At 38.4% G+C, this 15,348-nt stretch overlaps 1 protein-coding gene across 1 annotated transcript in view; it reads left to right on the top strand.

The window, feature by feature from the left end:
- Nucleotides 1–15,348, top strand: part of SRGAP1 (SLIT-ROBO Rho GTPase activating protein 1) — a 193,935-nt gene that overhangs the window by 165,835 nt on the left and 12,752 nt on the right. Inside the window, exons 13-18 of the mRNA XM_081958839.1 lie at nt 34–94; nt 552–629; nt 2,438–2,572; nt 3,237–3,342; nt 7,988–8,212; nt 10,358–10,437. Coding sequence (XP_081814965.1) covers nt 34–94; nt 552–629; nt 2,438–2,572; nt 3,237–3,342; nt 7,988–8,212; nt 10,358–10,437 — 685 coding nt within the window. The remainder of the gene's footprint in view (nt 1–33; nt 95–551; nt 630–2,437; nt 2,573–3,236; nt 3,343–7,987; nt 8,213–10,357; nt 10,438–15,348) is intronic.

Genomic DNA, 15,348 nt, shown 5'->3' with positions numbered 1-15,348 from the left:
AAACTATTTGGATTATTTTTTCCCCCTCACCAGGATTTAGGACAAATAATCCCTCTCATTGTAGAAAGCTGTATCCGATTTATCAATTTGTATGGTGAGTTCTAAAGTACTTTTTAATTTAATCCCAATTTTGAAGACTTTTGTGCTTAATAATCATGATGCTTTTTTCTGGCATGTTCTAATCCTTTTCCAATTAGAGTTAGGAAGTATAATGAAACTTTGGTCTTGTTGAAAACTTAAAAAGGGAAGGGCTTCGTGGGAAATAAAACAAAAAGAGAAAGGGCAGAATATTAATTCAGACAGCAATAAGAAAAAAATAATTGGAAGGTATGAAGCCATAGAGCAAAGGAAGGAAGTGGGCTGGAATCAAGCAAGAAAAGGAATTCTTGGTCTTTGGAAACAGTTAGCATTGCATTTGAAAATGCAGTAAGCTACTTTGTTGAGTCTGGGTGAAAAGTTATATATAAATGTGATAATAAAGGACTAAGATGTTAGTATTTTCCCTCATTTGAAACATTATGTTTATATATTTTTCTGTTATTATTTTTCAGGTCTTCAACACCAGGGCATTTTCAGGGTGTCGGGCTCTCAGGTGGAGGTTAATGATATTAAAAATTCATTTGAAAGAGGTGATTATTTTTCTGTTCATATATATCATCATAACATAAAAATTATTTTCCTAAATTATTATTATGAAAGGGAGAGAACATTTATTCATTGAGAAGAATAGAAAAACAAAGAAATTAGCACAATTGATCTTTAAAAACTTAGATAGCTTTGGATATTGGCTTTGGAGATCTTTAAACTTCATAGGCTCTAAATGACAGCAAAAAGAGTTTAATGTAGCTCTGCTGTCATCTTGTGACCATCCACATTATTGCAGCCCAGAGGGTGGCTAATTCCTGAATTTCACCTTTTTTGTAATTTTTAAATAGGCAGATTCTTCCTTCTTTGTACTTCTTCCCCTATCTATCTCAGTGCCATCCAGTTGTGTTCTGTTTTTCTGTTTACTTTCTCCTCCTCCCCTTTTTCCTTATTTTTTGGGAGGTGAGGTAGAATAAAGTTTAGGAAATTCTTTCAGATATGTATGGATTATACATTAAAATTATATACACAATTATTTAAAAAGACTAAAATCTCATGATGGGTTTCAGCTGGAATTGGAAATCTTAGATGGAGAAGACTGGGAAATTGGGTATTGTACAGGATTTATTTCTGTGTTCATTACTTAGTTATTGTGAAATTGTCCTAAATTCAGAGTCATCTTTTTCGGAGGTAAGTATACCAATTAATGGAGAATGAAATAATACTGCATATAGCTAGTCAACTGCATTTCCATCATTTTAAAGGTGTTTTCTGAATATAGGCTGCTTTCTTTGACATGTCTTCTGGTTGGGTTTTTTTCAAATACTTTATTGATCATTGGCGGAAGGGGAGAATAAATTGCTAGACTAGACTAATCTACACCTGCAAAGTTTTTTCTATATGTTTAAATTTTATGTGATATTATTTTGGTGAGTAGACCCCCCCCCCCCAAAAAAAAAAGAATACAGTATTTTTCTAGCTTAATGAACAGAATTTGCTTGTTACTTATTGCTAATTACTTATTACCAGTCAAGTTTTAAAACTTTGTTTAAATTAGTCATTTAATAAATGAATTTACTAAATGGACATTGTTAAAGCTACATAATTCAGTCTTGTACCAGTATTCTTTTAAAACATATTCCACAATTCTTAATAACATCATCTTTTCAATGGGAGTTTGGCTTTAGAATCTATTCTTTGTAATCACAAGGGAATGCAGAACATGTTTTTCTAAAAATCTTTTTAATTACTTTTTTCACCTCAAAGAAAATGTAAGTTTGAATATGTCAGTATTTGTATGGTATGTAACTTTAATGAAAATAGTTGTGAAACCCAATATATTTAATCAATGCATTCCTCATCTTCACAGGAATACTAGAATTCCATTCAGCCTAATTAAATTCATTTACCCAAATCAGACTTTCCTATATTGAATGCTTTCCAGATATGAAGACTTTACCTCCTAGAGTTCTTTAGTATTTGAGGAAAATTTTGTGAATTCTGATATCTACATATCTGGATCATGCTTAGATTAAGGATGACTGCATTCTTGCCTGGACAATCTAGCATTTTAACCACCTGTGGCATTCTGCTGTGCACTTATTTATTTAATCAATCAATCAACCAATCAATCAATTAATATCACTACCCAACTTTCCAATTGTAACTCAAAAAAGAATGAAATTAAAGTTCATATCCCAATGGGGAAGGTATATATTTGAACAATATTTTAGATCTTGCTGCATTCATTCTAATTTCAGGATGACCAATATAGTACAGCTCAGAATCTTAAATAGAAAAAGGCTGTCAAGATCTAAAGCCTGTAAGTATTTAATCTGGTTTATTTTTGTAGGTGAAAATCCTTTGGCAGATGACCAAAGTAACCATGATATTAACTCAGTTGCTGGAGTACTGAAGCTTTATTTCCGAGGGCTAGAGAATCCTATTTTTCCTAAGGAAAGATTTAATGATCTTATTTCTTGTGTCAGTAAGTTAAATTTATTTCTTTCATGTGTTTTGAATGGTCACTTTAATGGATGAAATTGTATTATTTGCTCAGACATTTCTATTTTACAACAGCTTTATATAGGACAGCTTATTGCTATCATAATTATTTATGTGCATCCATTTTAACAAGTGTGTTTTTGAATTTACATTCTCTCCTCAATAAGAACAAAGTATACTGTATGTTTTATATACATAGCACTCAGCACATATATACATGTCTCCCTTGTATAGATTTTTAAGTTAGCTTATCAGATAACCCCCTTCCCAAATACCATTGGTTTGATTAATGTACTGCATTTTGTTAAGGACAGAGTTTAAGCAAGGAAGAATATTTTTCTCCTTTCAGATAAAGACAAAGATCCTATTTGGATAAATTAACCATCCACAGGCCTTTGAAACTTGCTCATATAATTAATATCAACAAGAAATCTTAGAACAGAATAATATGTCCATTTTGCACTCTTGTATAGTCTATACAAACTTTTTCCAATCTGGTATTCTCCAAATGTGTTGCAGTACAATTCCATAGTTGCCAAATGACATATGGCCCAACACATCTTGAGTTATTATCCAGCATATCAGCAGTGGAAAGTTCTATACTTTTAATAGCCAAACATAACTAATTTTTCTACTTGATGTTACAGGAACAGAAAATCTCTATGAGAGAGCTCTTCACATACGTAAACTTTTGCTGACATTGCCCAGATCAGTCCTTATATTACTAAGATATCTTTTTGCCTTCCTCAATCAGTAAGTTGCTTTAGTTTTCTATATTTTAAGGAAGTTGTGTGTGACAGAGAAAAAGAACATGGTGGTAGTGAGACCAGAGGGGGGGGGGGAGAAAGAATTTGATTTTAACAAAGACTGTGTGCTATTTTAATTGACAGAAGAGGAATGATTTTCATGCAAACTGGAATTAGCTCTTTAAATGACAACACCATTGAAACAGTATGGAAAGCTTGAAAATAGAAGTTATGATAATACTTGTACATTGGAACATTGTGTTTGTTGGTTTTTTTCCCAAAGAAAGCATCACCAATATCTTTACATGTACCTTAATATGGAATAACAATGTTTAAAGTTCTAATTTCCATCATCCCAGAATGTATTAGACACTGAATGTAAATATTGTTCTTGAAAATAGTTGTATTCATGTGAAATATATAGAAATTTAAGGAGAACTTTCCCCCCTTATCTCTTATGCCTTAGAGATAAGGCATAGATAAGGCATAGATAAGAGATAATGCAGATTCAGTCAGTGTATAATATAAACAAGATTCCTGGTCATTAACTGGGACAGTGAGAACATTTGAAATTTTGAGTGGATGTTACAGGAACTTACTCTAATGGTGTGGTGAATCAGAATTTATCCATTGTTTGTCTATTCTGCCTACCTCAGCGTTGCTGAACCCCAGCAACATTTTGAATTCTGTGGGAATTGCTCCACACAAAGTTAAGAAATGCTGCTCTAGAATACGAGGATGCTTCCTGTCACTCCAGTTTACTTTTCTTTTTAATTTGACAGGTAGCTAGTTTCAAAATAAGCATTGGACTACGCACACGCACATACACAGGCATTGTTAGTACAGCAGATTATGTTTGAGCATGGGGTTTTTCTTGGTTAATTATATTCACTTTTTAATTAAAACATTGTTAAAATAAGGTTGTATTAGGCAAGAAGTTTGGCAGGCACCAAGAAACAAATTGTGGATGTATTGTTACCCTTATGGACTTCCTTGGAAATCTAGGCTTTAAACAATATATAAAGTGATATCTCAGTCTCTTAAGATGATGAATATTTAGGTCTGGGAAATAAGTGTGAACGTTTTAAGACAAAGATTTTCTGACTCACAGAAGGCAAATGCAGTATTCCTATGCTTGGAATACCAATAACTTATAAAATAATAATAGTCTTTGTAAACATCACAGATCTAAGTTTCAAAATAGCAGTTTAACAAAAGATATGCGTCCACAATGCTAATACAGGATGAGCTCAAAAAAGTACATTTCAGCTGTTGCCTTAAGCAGCTTGTATCTGTCCATTTTTTTATTATTATTTTATTTTAAAACAAACAAAAACATACATATAACATAAAAAATATCATCAATTACATACCCATTTAATATGTCGTTTGGTCACAAACATTTGCATATAAAATCAACAGTTATCAACCCAATATACATTAATACATTGATTATCATTATGAATCATATATTCAGTTTACTCTTATAATTTCTTCCTTTTAAACATGTATTCTAAAGATTGTGTTCATATGTATGCTAGGTATCTGTTACATCATTGTAAATCTATTTAATAATAACATATCTTTATGGTATCATCTATCTTATTCTGGTATTTCTTGCAGTATATAAAAAAGAAAAAAAAAGTTCACCAACATTTTATATTTGTGTATCATTACTTTCAGTTATATGTAAAATCATAAAATACCTATCCAATATATATATAAATACATCTTTATCATTGTGTCTCATATATTCAACTACAATTATTGTTTCTTCATTTTAAACAAAATATTCTAAATATTCCATTCACATATATACCAATAATCCATTACATTATTATAAATCTATACAGTCTATATAAAAGAATATGTCGTTATAGTATCTCCTATCACATTTTATTATTACAATTCAAAATTATGGCAATTGAATCCATTGATAAAACAAGTCCCAAATCTTATAAAATTGTTCATCTTCTTGTTCTCTAATTTCAAATGTCAATTTGCTCATTTCAGCACATTCCATTGTTTTTCGAATAACTTCCTCCTGCGTTGGTATTTTCTCATTTTTCCAATTTTTTGCAAATACAATTCTGGCTGCCGTTAAAATATTTACAATCAAATATTTCAAGTCTTTATTATATGTATCTGGTATAATACCCAATAAAAAAGTCTCTGGTTTAAAGTCTATAAGTTTCTGTGTCATTTTCTCCAACCACGTGTGGATTTTAGTCCAATACTTTTTAGCTTCTGTGCAAGTCCACCACATGTGGTAGAATGATCCCGGAGTCTGATGACATTTCCAATACTTTTCGGATTTGTTCTTGAACATTCTTGCTATTCTCGTTGGGGGTAGATGCCACCTGTAAAACATCTTATACAAATTTTCCTTATAAGCTGTTGACATTGTCATTTTATAATTTTGGGACCACAATTTCTCCCATTTCTCTAGTTCAATCCCATGTCCAAAAAATTTTCTCCAAGCTATGATACGTTCTTTAACTTGTTCTTCTTTTAGTTTAACCTCTAGTAAATGTCCATATAGTTTTTTAATTACTTTTTCATCAGTACTTGTCAAGATTTTATCTAACTCAGGTTTTTTATCATAAAAACCTTCCATTTTACAGTCTTTATCATATCTAGATTGTATTTGCACATATGAAAAACAATTCATTTCAATTCCTTCCTGTTTCAGCTCTTGCAAAGATTTGAGTTTACACTCTACATTCAAAATTTCACCATATCTAATCGTTTGTTCCTTTTTTGTATATTATTTGATATGAAAAAGCTTCAATAGTTGATAGCCAGACTGGTCTTTTTAAGTAATATTGCTTTTTAATCTTCTCCCAATTCAATAACAAAGCCTCCCTTAAGTAATGTCTTCTAAAATAACTCTGTGTTTTAGTACCTTTATACCATAAAAAAGCATGCCATCCCAACAATAGGTCATGTCCTTCTAAAGTCAATAGTCTGGAATTCCTTAGTGTTATCCACTCTATTATCTGTCCATTTAAGTCTAATTATATAGCACACTGGAATTCTGTCTGGCACAGGCATCCATCAACATATTTGAGTATGTAGAGAGATTCATTTTAAGACTTCATTTTCATGTTTGAGCTTACAGTATGTAGGAGGACTATGACATTTTGAAAATGATTTTGGAAAAGTGCTTCAAATGTTACATGAAAAAGTCATATCTCTGCTGTTCATTAAAGTAGCCACATCATTTTTCAGGCATTTTAAGGAATAGTGAACAGAAAAAGGAAAAAAAGAAGGAATTCAATTTGTGGCAACCCCTGAGATATTGGAACACTGCTATCAAGTCACCCAGTCCTTCTTTTCATTAAACTAGACTTACCCAATTCCAGCAAGTGTTCTTTATATGTTTTAGCCTCTAGTCTGCTAATCATCTTTGTTGTTCTTCTCTGCACTCTTTCTAGAGTTTCAACATCTTTTTTATAACATGGTGACCAAAACTGGATGCAGTATTCCAAGGTCTTACCAAGGCATTATAAAGTGGTATTAACATTTCACGTGATCTTGATTCTTCCATTCTGTTAATGCAGCCTAGAACTTTGTTGGCTTTTTTGGCAGCTGCAGCACAGTACTGGCTCATATTTAAGTGATTGTCCACTATGACTCCAAGACCCCTCTTACAGTTACTACTGTTGAGCCAGGTACCACATATACAGTACCTGCGCGTTTGGTTTTTCTTGCCTAAATGTAGATACTTACTTTTTTTACTATTGAATTTTATTTTGTAAGAAAGCACCCAATATTCAAATCTGTCAAGTTCCTTTTGTATCTTAAGCCTATCTTTTGGAGTGTTGGCTATTCCTGCCACTTGGTGTTGTCTGCAAATTTGATGAGTTCCCCCATCTATCCTCTCAGCAAAGGAAATGGTTTACCAGACAGGCAGATGTAGTTTTCTTTTAAAGCAGTGTAAAAATAAGATTCTATTTGGCTTTTAATGTGGTAATAAAGAAAACACCTCATTGTGGCAATAAAAGATGTTGGGACAAAGAATTCAGAAAAAAATGAGAATGGTTCAAAGGCAAAAAGAAATTCTCTGAATGCAGACAGATTAAAATCCCGTACATAGACTGGGTAAAAATGGTAATTATTTTTTTAAAAAAAATAGTATGTAATGAAGTGAGTCATTTTGGATAAGGAAAAATGTTAAGAGGTCCACTAGACTGAACTGTTGTTGTTTTTAACTGAAAGCGTTGTCCATTAAGATCAAGAACCAATTATCTTTCCTTCAGGTTAGAGAACAGCTCTTTCTTTTCCATATCATTCAGATATAGAAATATTGAGATTACCTATAGTTCAAGTATCTGAGGGGCATGGAGTGCTCATTTTGAATTACCTGAAAATTGTTGATCTGCTTTAGATATATTGTCTAAGTATAATGTTATTATAAATTACCATATATTCATATATGCAGTGCCTATAGAAAGTCTACACGTCCCTGTTAATATGCCAGATTTTTGAGATGTAAAAAAATCAGACCATGATAAATCACTTTAATATAATATATGAGCTGTACAATTCAATTGAAATCAAACTGGAATTTTTTAGGGGGAAAATAACTATAAAACCATCCAATAACATGCTTGCAAAATGCTTATTTTCTTTTTCTTTTTTTTAAACAGCCTTTCTCAGTACAGTGATGAAAATATGATGGATCCTTATAACCTGGCCATTTGTTTTGGCCCAACATTGATGCCAATTCCAGATATACAAGAACAAGTGTCATGCCAGGCTCATGTTAATGAAATCATTAAAACCATTATCATTCACCAGGAGATCATTTTTCCAGATAGCAAGGAATTAGATGGCCCAGTATATGAAAAATGTATGGCAGGTGATGACTACTGGTAAGTCCTTCAGTCTTTTACCTAACAATTAGATGGCCCAGTATATGAAAAATGTATGGCAGGTGATGACTACTGGTAAGTCCTTCAGTCTTTTACCTAACAAACTTATATTATTCTGTGAGCAGCTTAGAAGAATCTTGCTCCCATCTACCGCAAAAAAACCCTGTGATTTGCCTGCCAGTCTAGGTAAATTATATGTAGGAATTTGTCTATAGTGCAACCAGTTTTTTAAAAAAATATGATGTAAGGGCTGACACAAGTGGCTCAGTGACTAAGATACTGAGCTTTTCGACCAGAAAGGTTGGCAGTTCGGCAGTTCGAATCCCTAGCAGCGCATAACAGGGTGAGCTCCCATTACTTGGCCCAGCTTCTGCCAACCTAACAGTTCAAAAGCATGTAAAAATGCAAGTAGAAAAATAGGAACCACCATTGGTGGGAAAGTAACAATGTTCTATGTGCCTTTGGCATTTAGTCATGCTGGTCATGACCACAGAGTTGTCTTCGGACAGCACTGGCTCTTCGGCTTTGAAACGGAGATGAGCACCACCCCCTAGATTCAGAAACGACTAGCACATATGTGCAAGGGGAACCTTTACCTTTACCTTTAAGGGCTGATGCTGGTGGAGGAGGAATCACTCATGCCAGGGGAAAAAGCATGTGTAAACAAGGACAGATGGCAGAAACATTCAAGGCTGAAAAACATGCAGCAGCTACACAGCCAGTGCTTCAAAAATGCAGCAGCACTGAGAGGCCTAGGATTTAAATCCTGGAACTAACATATATAAACAGCAGAAATCTGGAGTGATATAAGACAACTTATTTGTCTGTATGGTTTCCTAACTGCAGTAAATCTATTTACTGCAAAGTTTAATCACTTAACCTAGTATGAAGCCTTGTCACATGGCCTCTTTTACATTGGATAAGAGGTACATGAGATTAGTCTAGAATCTAGATCAATGATTCCTAACCTTTTTTTGGCCATGCCCCACCTAAGCATCTTTAAATTCCTGATCCCCCCCCCCCCATGACATATAATTCTTACTTTACTCAAAAAGTGAACTCTCCTCACGTGGAGGAAGCCTAAAAGGCCATTAACTTGGTTTAAATAAAATTCAAATTGCCCTCATTAAAAATTAAAGTGCCCCCCTTGTGGGGCATGGGTCCCACGCTGGGAACCACTGGTCTGGAACATGATCCTTTCTTAGACTAGAGACCCACATTTAGTTGAAGATCATCTATAAAATGGCAGTAAATTTTTCAGGGTCAAATAATAGCCAAGAAGAGGAAAAAGTGGATTTTAAATCACATTGGCCCAAGACTATGTTGTGCATCTGGAGGAAATTTTAGATGGGACTGGCTTAGTAGGCTTGGCCTAACTAATTTTAAGATGCAGCCAGTCTCTTTCTTCTTTGATATCTTGATTTCAAATTGATTCTTTTGTATGGTGGTTTCCCACCAATGTGTTTGAAATCAAGATGCAGGCTATGACTATTTAGACCAAACTAGATGTTACATATAGATATTTGAAAATACTCCATCCAGGACACTAATATTATCACCATGACCAATTTGGTGACTGATTCGATTCTGTAATTTATATGGAGACATACAGAGATGTAACACCACATAATAAATGCATTTTAGCCTAAATTCCTGTCTAACCTTTTGCCCATTAGTTAAGAACTAAAATTTCCTTGAAACACTCTCTATCTCAAGTACCTTGATGTGCTCTAATTCCTAATATATTCATATTTTGTCAGCGGTCTGTGTAAAGCTGTTTAGATTCCTTTTCCATCTTGAATCTCAGCTTATTCAACTCTGCCTTACTTTTAAAAGTTTCAAACATTTCTTTCCCTTCCTTCAGAGGGAGTTGCTGGGATTACCTCTTTATGTGACATTACAGAGTGATTTTCTTTCCCATGAAAAAAAGAGATTCTGTTTGAATTAAGGATATGTATTGTATACCTAGCAGTGTGTGCGTGTGTGTGTGTGTGTGTGTGTGTAGAAAGTTAGAAAAGTACTTAATCAAGTGTTGCTGAAAAGTTATATTTGAAAAAAGAATACATTAATATGACCTGTTTATTGGAATTTTAAATTATAGTTTCATCCTACAATCAAATAAATTCATGTATTCCTTCTCTACAGTGACAGCCCTTATAGTGAACATGGTATCTTAGAAGAAGTGGATCTGGATGCTGGAGCAGAAGTACACACCAGTGATGATGGTATGCTGTTTTTTGCTCTTTCTAATGACATTGTACCTCTTTTTAATTTCACATGTATACCATTCCCAGAGGGAAAATACACATTTTTTCATTGTCTATAATATTAAATGATTTTTTTTGTACAATACTCTTACCTGTTTCTTTGCTTTTTTTTCCTGACTAACACAGTCAGGGTGGAAATAAGTACTGCAGCAAAAACAATTTCTACTGCCAGTATAAAGGGCATAGTAGCATTACTAGAGGTGGGCTTCAGCCAGTTCGGGCAAACTAGTTGTTAAATTTTTGTGCAGTTCAGAGAACCGGCTAATCGCACCACTGGCTGGCCCACCCCACCCCTCCAACTCACTCCTTATCTTGCCTCACCCACCTTGGCCATGGCATAGCAGCTGCTGTTCTCTGGCTCCCTCGCTTGTCTTGACCATGTGGCCCCAGTGGCCCAGGCCACTTGCCTGCCTTCACCCCGGCCTCCCACGCTACCCAACTACCTGCCTGGTGAGCCTTTGTCTCTTTGCCACTGCGAACGGCCTGTTACAGGGCCTTCCTAGGGTTCCCCCGGCCTGTTACAGGCCGAAATGAAGGGTCCTTGGGCCCAATCCGCCCTCCAGGCTCCATCCAGGCCTTCCTAGGGCTCCCATGGCTTTTTACAGGCTGAAATGGAGGGTCCATGGGCCCAATCCGCTCTCCCAGGCCCTGTCCGGGCCTTCCTAGAGTTCCCCCGGCTTGTTACAGGCTGAAATGGGGGGTCCCTGGGCCCAATCTGCCCTCCCCGCCCCATTTCCCATGGCTTTACTGTACTTACTTTTTGAAGAGCTGCAGAAGAGCTCAGCCACATGGCAGAAAAGCCGATGTCTTTTATTCAGAAGCCAGCGAAGCTGTAAGAATGTGAGGTTTAAGGAAAACAGCTCTCCCCACCTGAATAAAAGACGTTGGCTTCTCTGCCATGAGGGCCTGCAGGATTAGTTTTTATCCAGTTTGATCAGGCTTAGTTTGGGTCCAGTCTGCTTGCTGCTGACTGGCTAGTTCGAATGAGCAGTTTCAGGGATTGGGGCATGGCAGCCAATCAACAAAGGGCCTTGCAGTTCAGCCCAATGAGACAAAGAAAGCAATCTCCCCTTCAATCCCTGAAGCAGGAAGCTGCTGTGGCCCAGTCCAGGCCTTTTCTACTACCATGGCCTCTGCCGAAGTCTTTTACTCAGAAGCTTGTGAAAATGTTTTCCTTAGATTTCACATTCTTACAGCTTCACCATCATCTGAATAAAACCCTTTGGCTTCTCTGCCAGTGGGTCAGCCTCTTCTTGACTTCTGGAGATCTTCAAAAAAAGTAAGATCTTCAAAAAGTAAGTAATAAAGTAAATGGCATGATTAACATTTCCATTATTTTCAGTGGGAAGTAAAGGTAATTAAGTTAGTATGAATGTAACCTATTAAGGGTATGTTTAAAAATTATAAAAGAACTATATGTTAAAAATGTCCCTGATTTGCAACTAAAACATTTATGTCCATCTTTTGATTTTTGTAGCAAATTGTACATTTTTGTTTTGATAAAAGCAAAGTGAATATTCATTGAGAATCAATCTGTTTCTTCAGAGTAATCCCTCTCACCATCCTTTAAAGCTTTACTCCTTAACTGATTTTTCTTAATTTGCCTATTTAGAACAACATAAAGAAAGCAGAAAAAAAAGGCAACAGAATTCCTAAGGGAGCAAAATCCCTACAGCTATGTAATGAATGGTCTCTCTAAAGTGGTCTTATTATGACAGTAAAAAGCTAGTACAATGACTTTTTATTATTTATTTATTTTATTTACTGTGCTTCTAGACCGCCCCCTCTCCCAAAAGGGACTCGGGGCGGTGTACAGTCCATGCAAAGAATACATCAAAATACAATAAATAGAAAAATTAAATATGTACAGTTAAATATGGAGGAGGTTAAAAATAGAGTTAAAAAGAACTGTACAGTTAGCCAGTATATATAAATATAATTTTAAAACCCCTAAGAAACACACAAATTAAATTAAAAACAATACCCCTAAAATAACCAGTTAATAGTACGTCTACCAGGAGGTAACAGTTGTAATTATGCCAGGCCCGCTAATCGGAACAGGTGAGTCTTCAATTTTTGCCGGAAGGAGCGGAAGTCAGTGGTGGTTCTGTGTCGGGGGGGAGGTCATTCCAGAGGGTTGGGCCCATCACAGAGAAGGCCCTACTCCTTGGTGTCGCCCGCTGGCATTGCCCATCACAGGGAGAAGCCTCTCCCTGTGTGAGCGAATTGGCCGCAGGGATGTGTGTGGGAGGATGCGATCCCGCAAGTAACTAGGTCCTGTGCCATGGAGCGCTTTAAAGATGGTAATCAGGACCTTGAAACACACCCGAAAAACCACAGGTAGCCAGTGCAGCTCGCGCAGGAGAGGTGTTACGTGGGAGTACCTAGTACTCCCCATCACAGCCCGCGCGGCTGCGTTCTGAACTAACTGCAGTCTCCGGGCGCGTCCCAAGGGCAGCCCCATGTAGAGAGAGTTGCAGTAGTCCAGGCGGGACGTCACCAGCGCATGAGTGACCGTGCGCAGGGCATCCCGGTCCAGTAGGGGGCACAATTGGCGCACCAGGCGAACCTGGTGGAACGCCCCCCTTGCCACGGCTGCCACATGGTCATCCATTGACAGCCGGGCATCAAGGAGGACGCCCAAATTGCGCGCCCGTTCCACAGGGGGCAATTGTTCGCCCCCTATGGCCAGCGATGGAATCAGGATGGACTTTAAAATACAACTACTACTGTTTCCAATATATATACTCATACTTGCTAAAATTTTAGATGGTACCTATGTTAACAGATAGCTGCTTTTCCAGGGCGCTGCTCTGGAGAGTCCAAAGAAGGGTTAAACACAGCCAATCTGCCCAGAACTGAATTGAAACTTTAAGCCACGCCTCTGGTGCCGACTCTCCTCAGATTTTTTCAATTCAGCTAGCCCAGTAGACGCTTTAAGATTTTCTCCAGTTCTAAGATTGATTCCTTGGACTCTCCAGAGGAAGAATAATTTTTTAAAACAGCATATTTAAGGATTTTTAGAGCAGGCTGGTGAGTTTAAATTTGTTTTTTTCCCTTTTTAATTGGGTTTTTCTCACCCTTTCGGCTCTCCTGGAGTCCGGGGCTTTGCTCTGGCTCCTAGAAGCCACAGGAAGCTGTTGGGGGAAGCGTGTGGGTCGGAGTGCCGACGCCAGCGCTGTTGGGGCACCCCTACTGGGGGCCGATTCCCACTGGAAGCCCTCCGTTGCAATTTGTGCTTCTAGCAAGTCAAATTGCTGCGTGGGCTTCCAGGGCAGCCATTTTGGCTTCTTCCCTCTTTAAAATTGGCGCGCAAAGCTCCGGTGAGTTCCAGCCGCCATTTTGGATTGCGCAATCTTCCGGCTTTACTTTTAAAAGTTTTTTTGCCGCAGCTGCCTGGTGCCTGGCTCTTTGCAGGAGCCGCGTGGAGTCAGACTTGGCCGGTGTGACCGGCGACCTGGGCCCCAATCCAAGCAAGTGATAGCGGCGTGGGATCGTGGCCTGCTGGGTCGCCTCCCTTACTCTCCTGCAGGCGCTGGGAGCGAATTCTGCTCGCGCCTAAAAGATTCCAAGCTACTTCAGGCCTTGCAGTTTCTCTGTCTCCTCAGGAGCATCGTGCTGCGGTGGGCTTTCTGGAGGTGGTGAGTGGTGGTTTTCCCATCCCCCTACTGCCCCAACCAGTGATTGTTACCATGGCAGATCAGGCCCCTGAGACTTCTGAGGGTGTCTCTTCCAGAGCCCCTGTAAGACAGGCCGGGAAAGCTGCCAGGGAGGCCATTAGAGGGAATAAGCCTTACTCCAGGCATGGCCCCAAGCAGGGCTCAGGCCTAGACAAAGATGCATTAAGGCAACAGAAGGCCTTAGAAAAACAGTTTTCCAAGCCCAACAGCAGGCCCAATCTTCCCTTTCGGTGTCTCCTGGGGAGCCCTCCAGGGAAATTCCTCCAGCCCAGGGAGGCCCCATTTCTGATAGTGAAGAAGAAGGGGATTCCTTGGCCATGGCAACTTCTCCAGGCCATTCCATGGCTGATCAGGCTGATCTCTTTGCCTGTCCCTCTGATATGGAGGAGGGACCAGCTCCAATGGGGCCCTTAGCCCCGGGTCCACTCAAAGGGTTCACCCCATTGAGGACCAAGGGCCTAACCTATCCACTGAAATGCAGGAAATAATTAACAGGGCCATTTCCCAGGGCATTGAGGCAGGCATGCGAAAAGGTGGCAAGCGCACTCGCAAGATCCACCATTTGCAACCCCACGAGGATTCCAGAGAGATGACTCCTAGCCTTCCACCTCCGTCCCTGCATTCTTCAGTGGCCTCCGATGAGTCAGACTGGGAGGAAGAAGAGGAATTTCTTCCTAGGCAGGAAGCTGAATTCTCTGGGGATGAGGCAAGCCCCGCCAAAAAGCCGGCCTTTTCAGGCTTATTTAATTTGGATAATTTCAAAACCATTTTAGATAAGGCTAAGATCTCAACTCACATGGGGTCCACCCCCCCAGCTCAGGTGGTTGTAGACCCTGATGATCTATCTGGGGATCTCTTTGAGGAACCCATTTCGGTCCAGGAAATAGTTCCTGTACCCAAGATGTTCCTCAATTTAGTTCAAAGACAGTGGGCGCAGCCAGCTACCATGGCTACCCCCAGCAGCCATGACAAGAAGCTATATACGGTGGATGCCAGCCTGGAGGAGCTGCTCAAGCTCCCTCCTATCGATCCCCCTGTAGCGGCTCTTACCTCCTCTTCTGTGCTCCCTCCTGACCTGTTGGAGGGGCTCAAGGCTGAGGACAAGAGAACCGAAACTGCTTGTCACAAGACCCATCAGGCAGCTGCATGGGCCATTAAGTCCTCCGCTTCAGCCTCCTTTTTCTCCAGG

The sequence above is a fragment of the Natrix helvetica genome (genome assembly GCF_964273705.1).
Source record: "Natrix helvetica genome assembly, chromosome: 6".
Lineage (NCBI taxonomy): Eukaryota > Metazoa > Chordata > Lepidosauria > Squamata > Natricidae > Natrix > Natrix helvetica.
The sequence above is the reverse complement of the archived record's forward strand: the minus strand, read 5'-3'. Positions and strand labels throughout refer to the sequence as shown.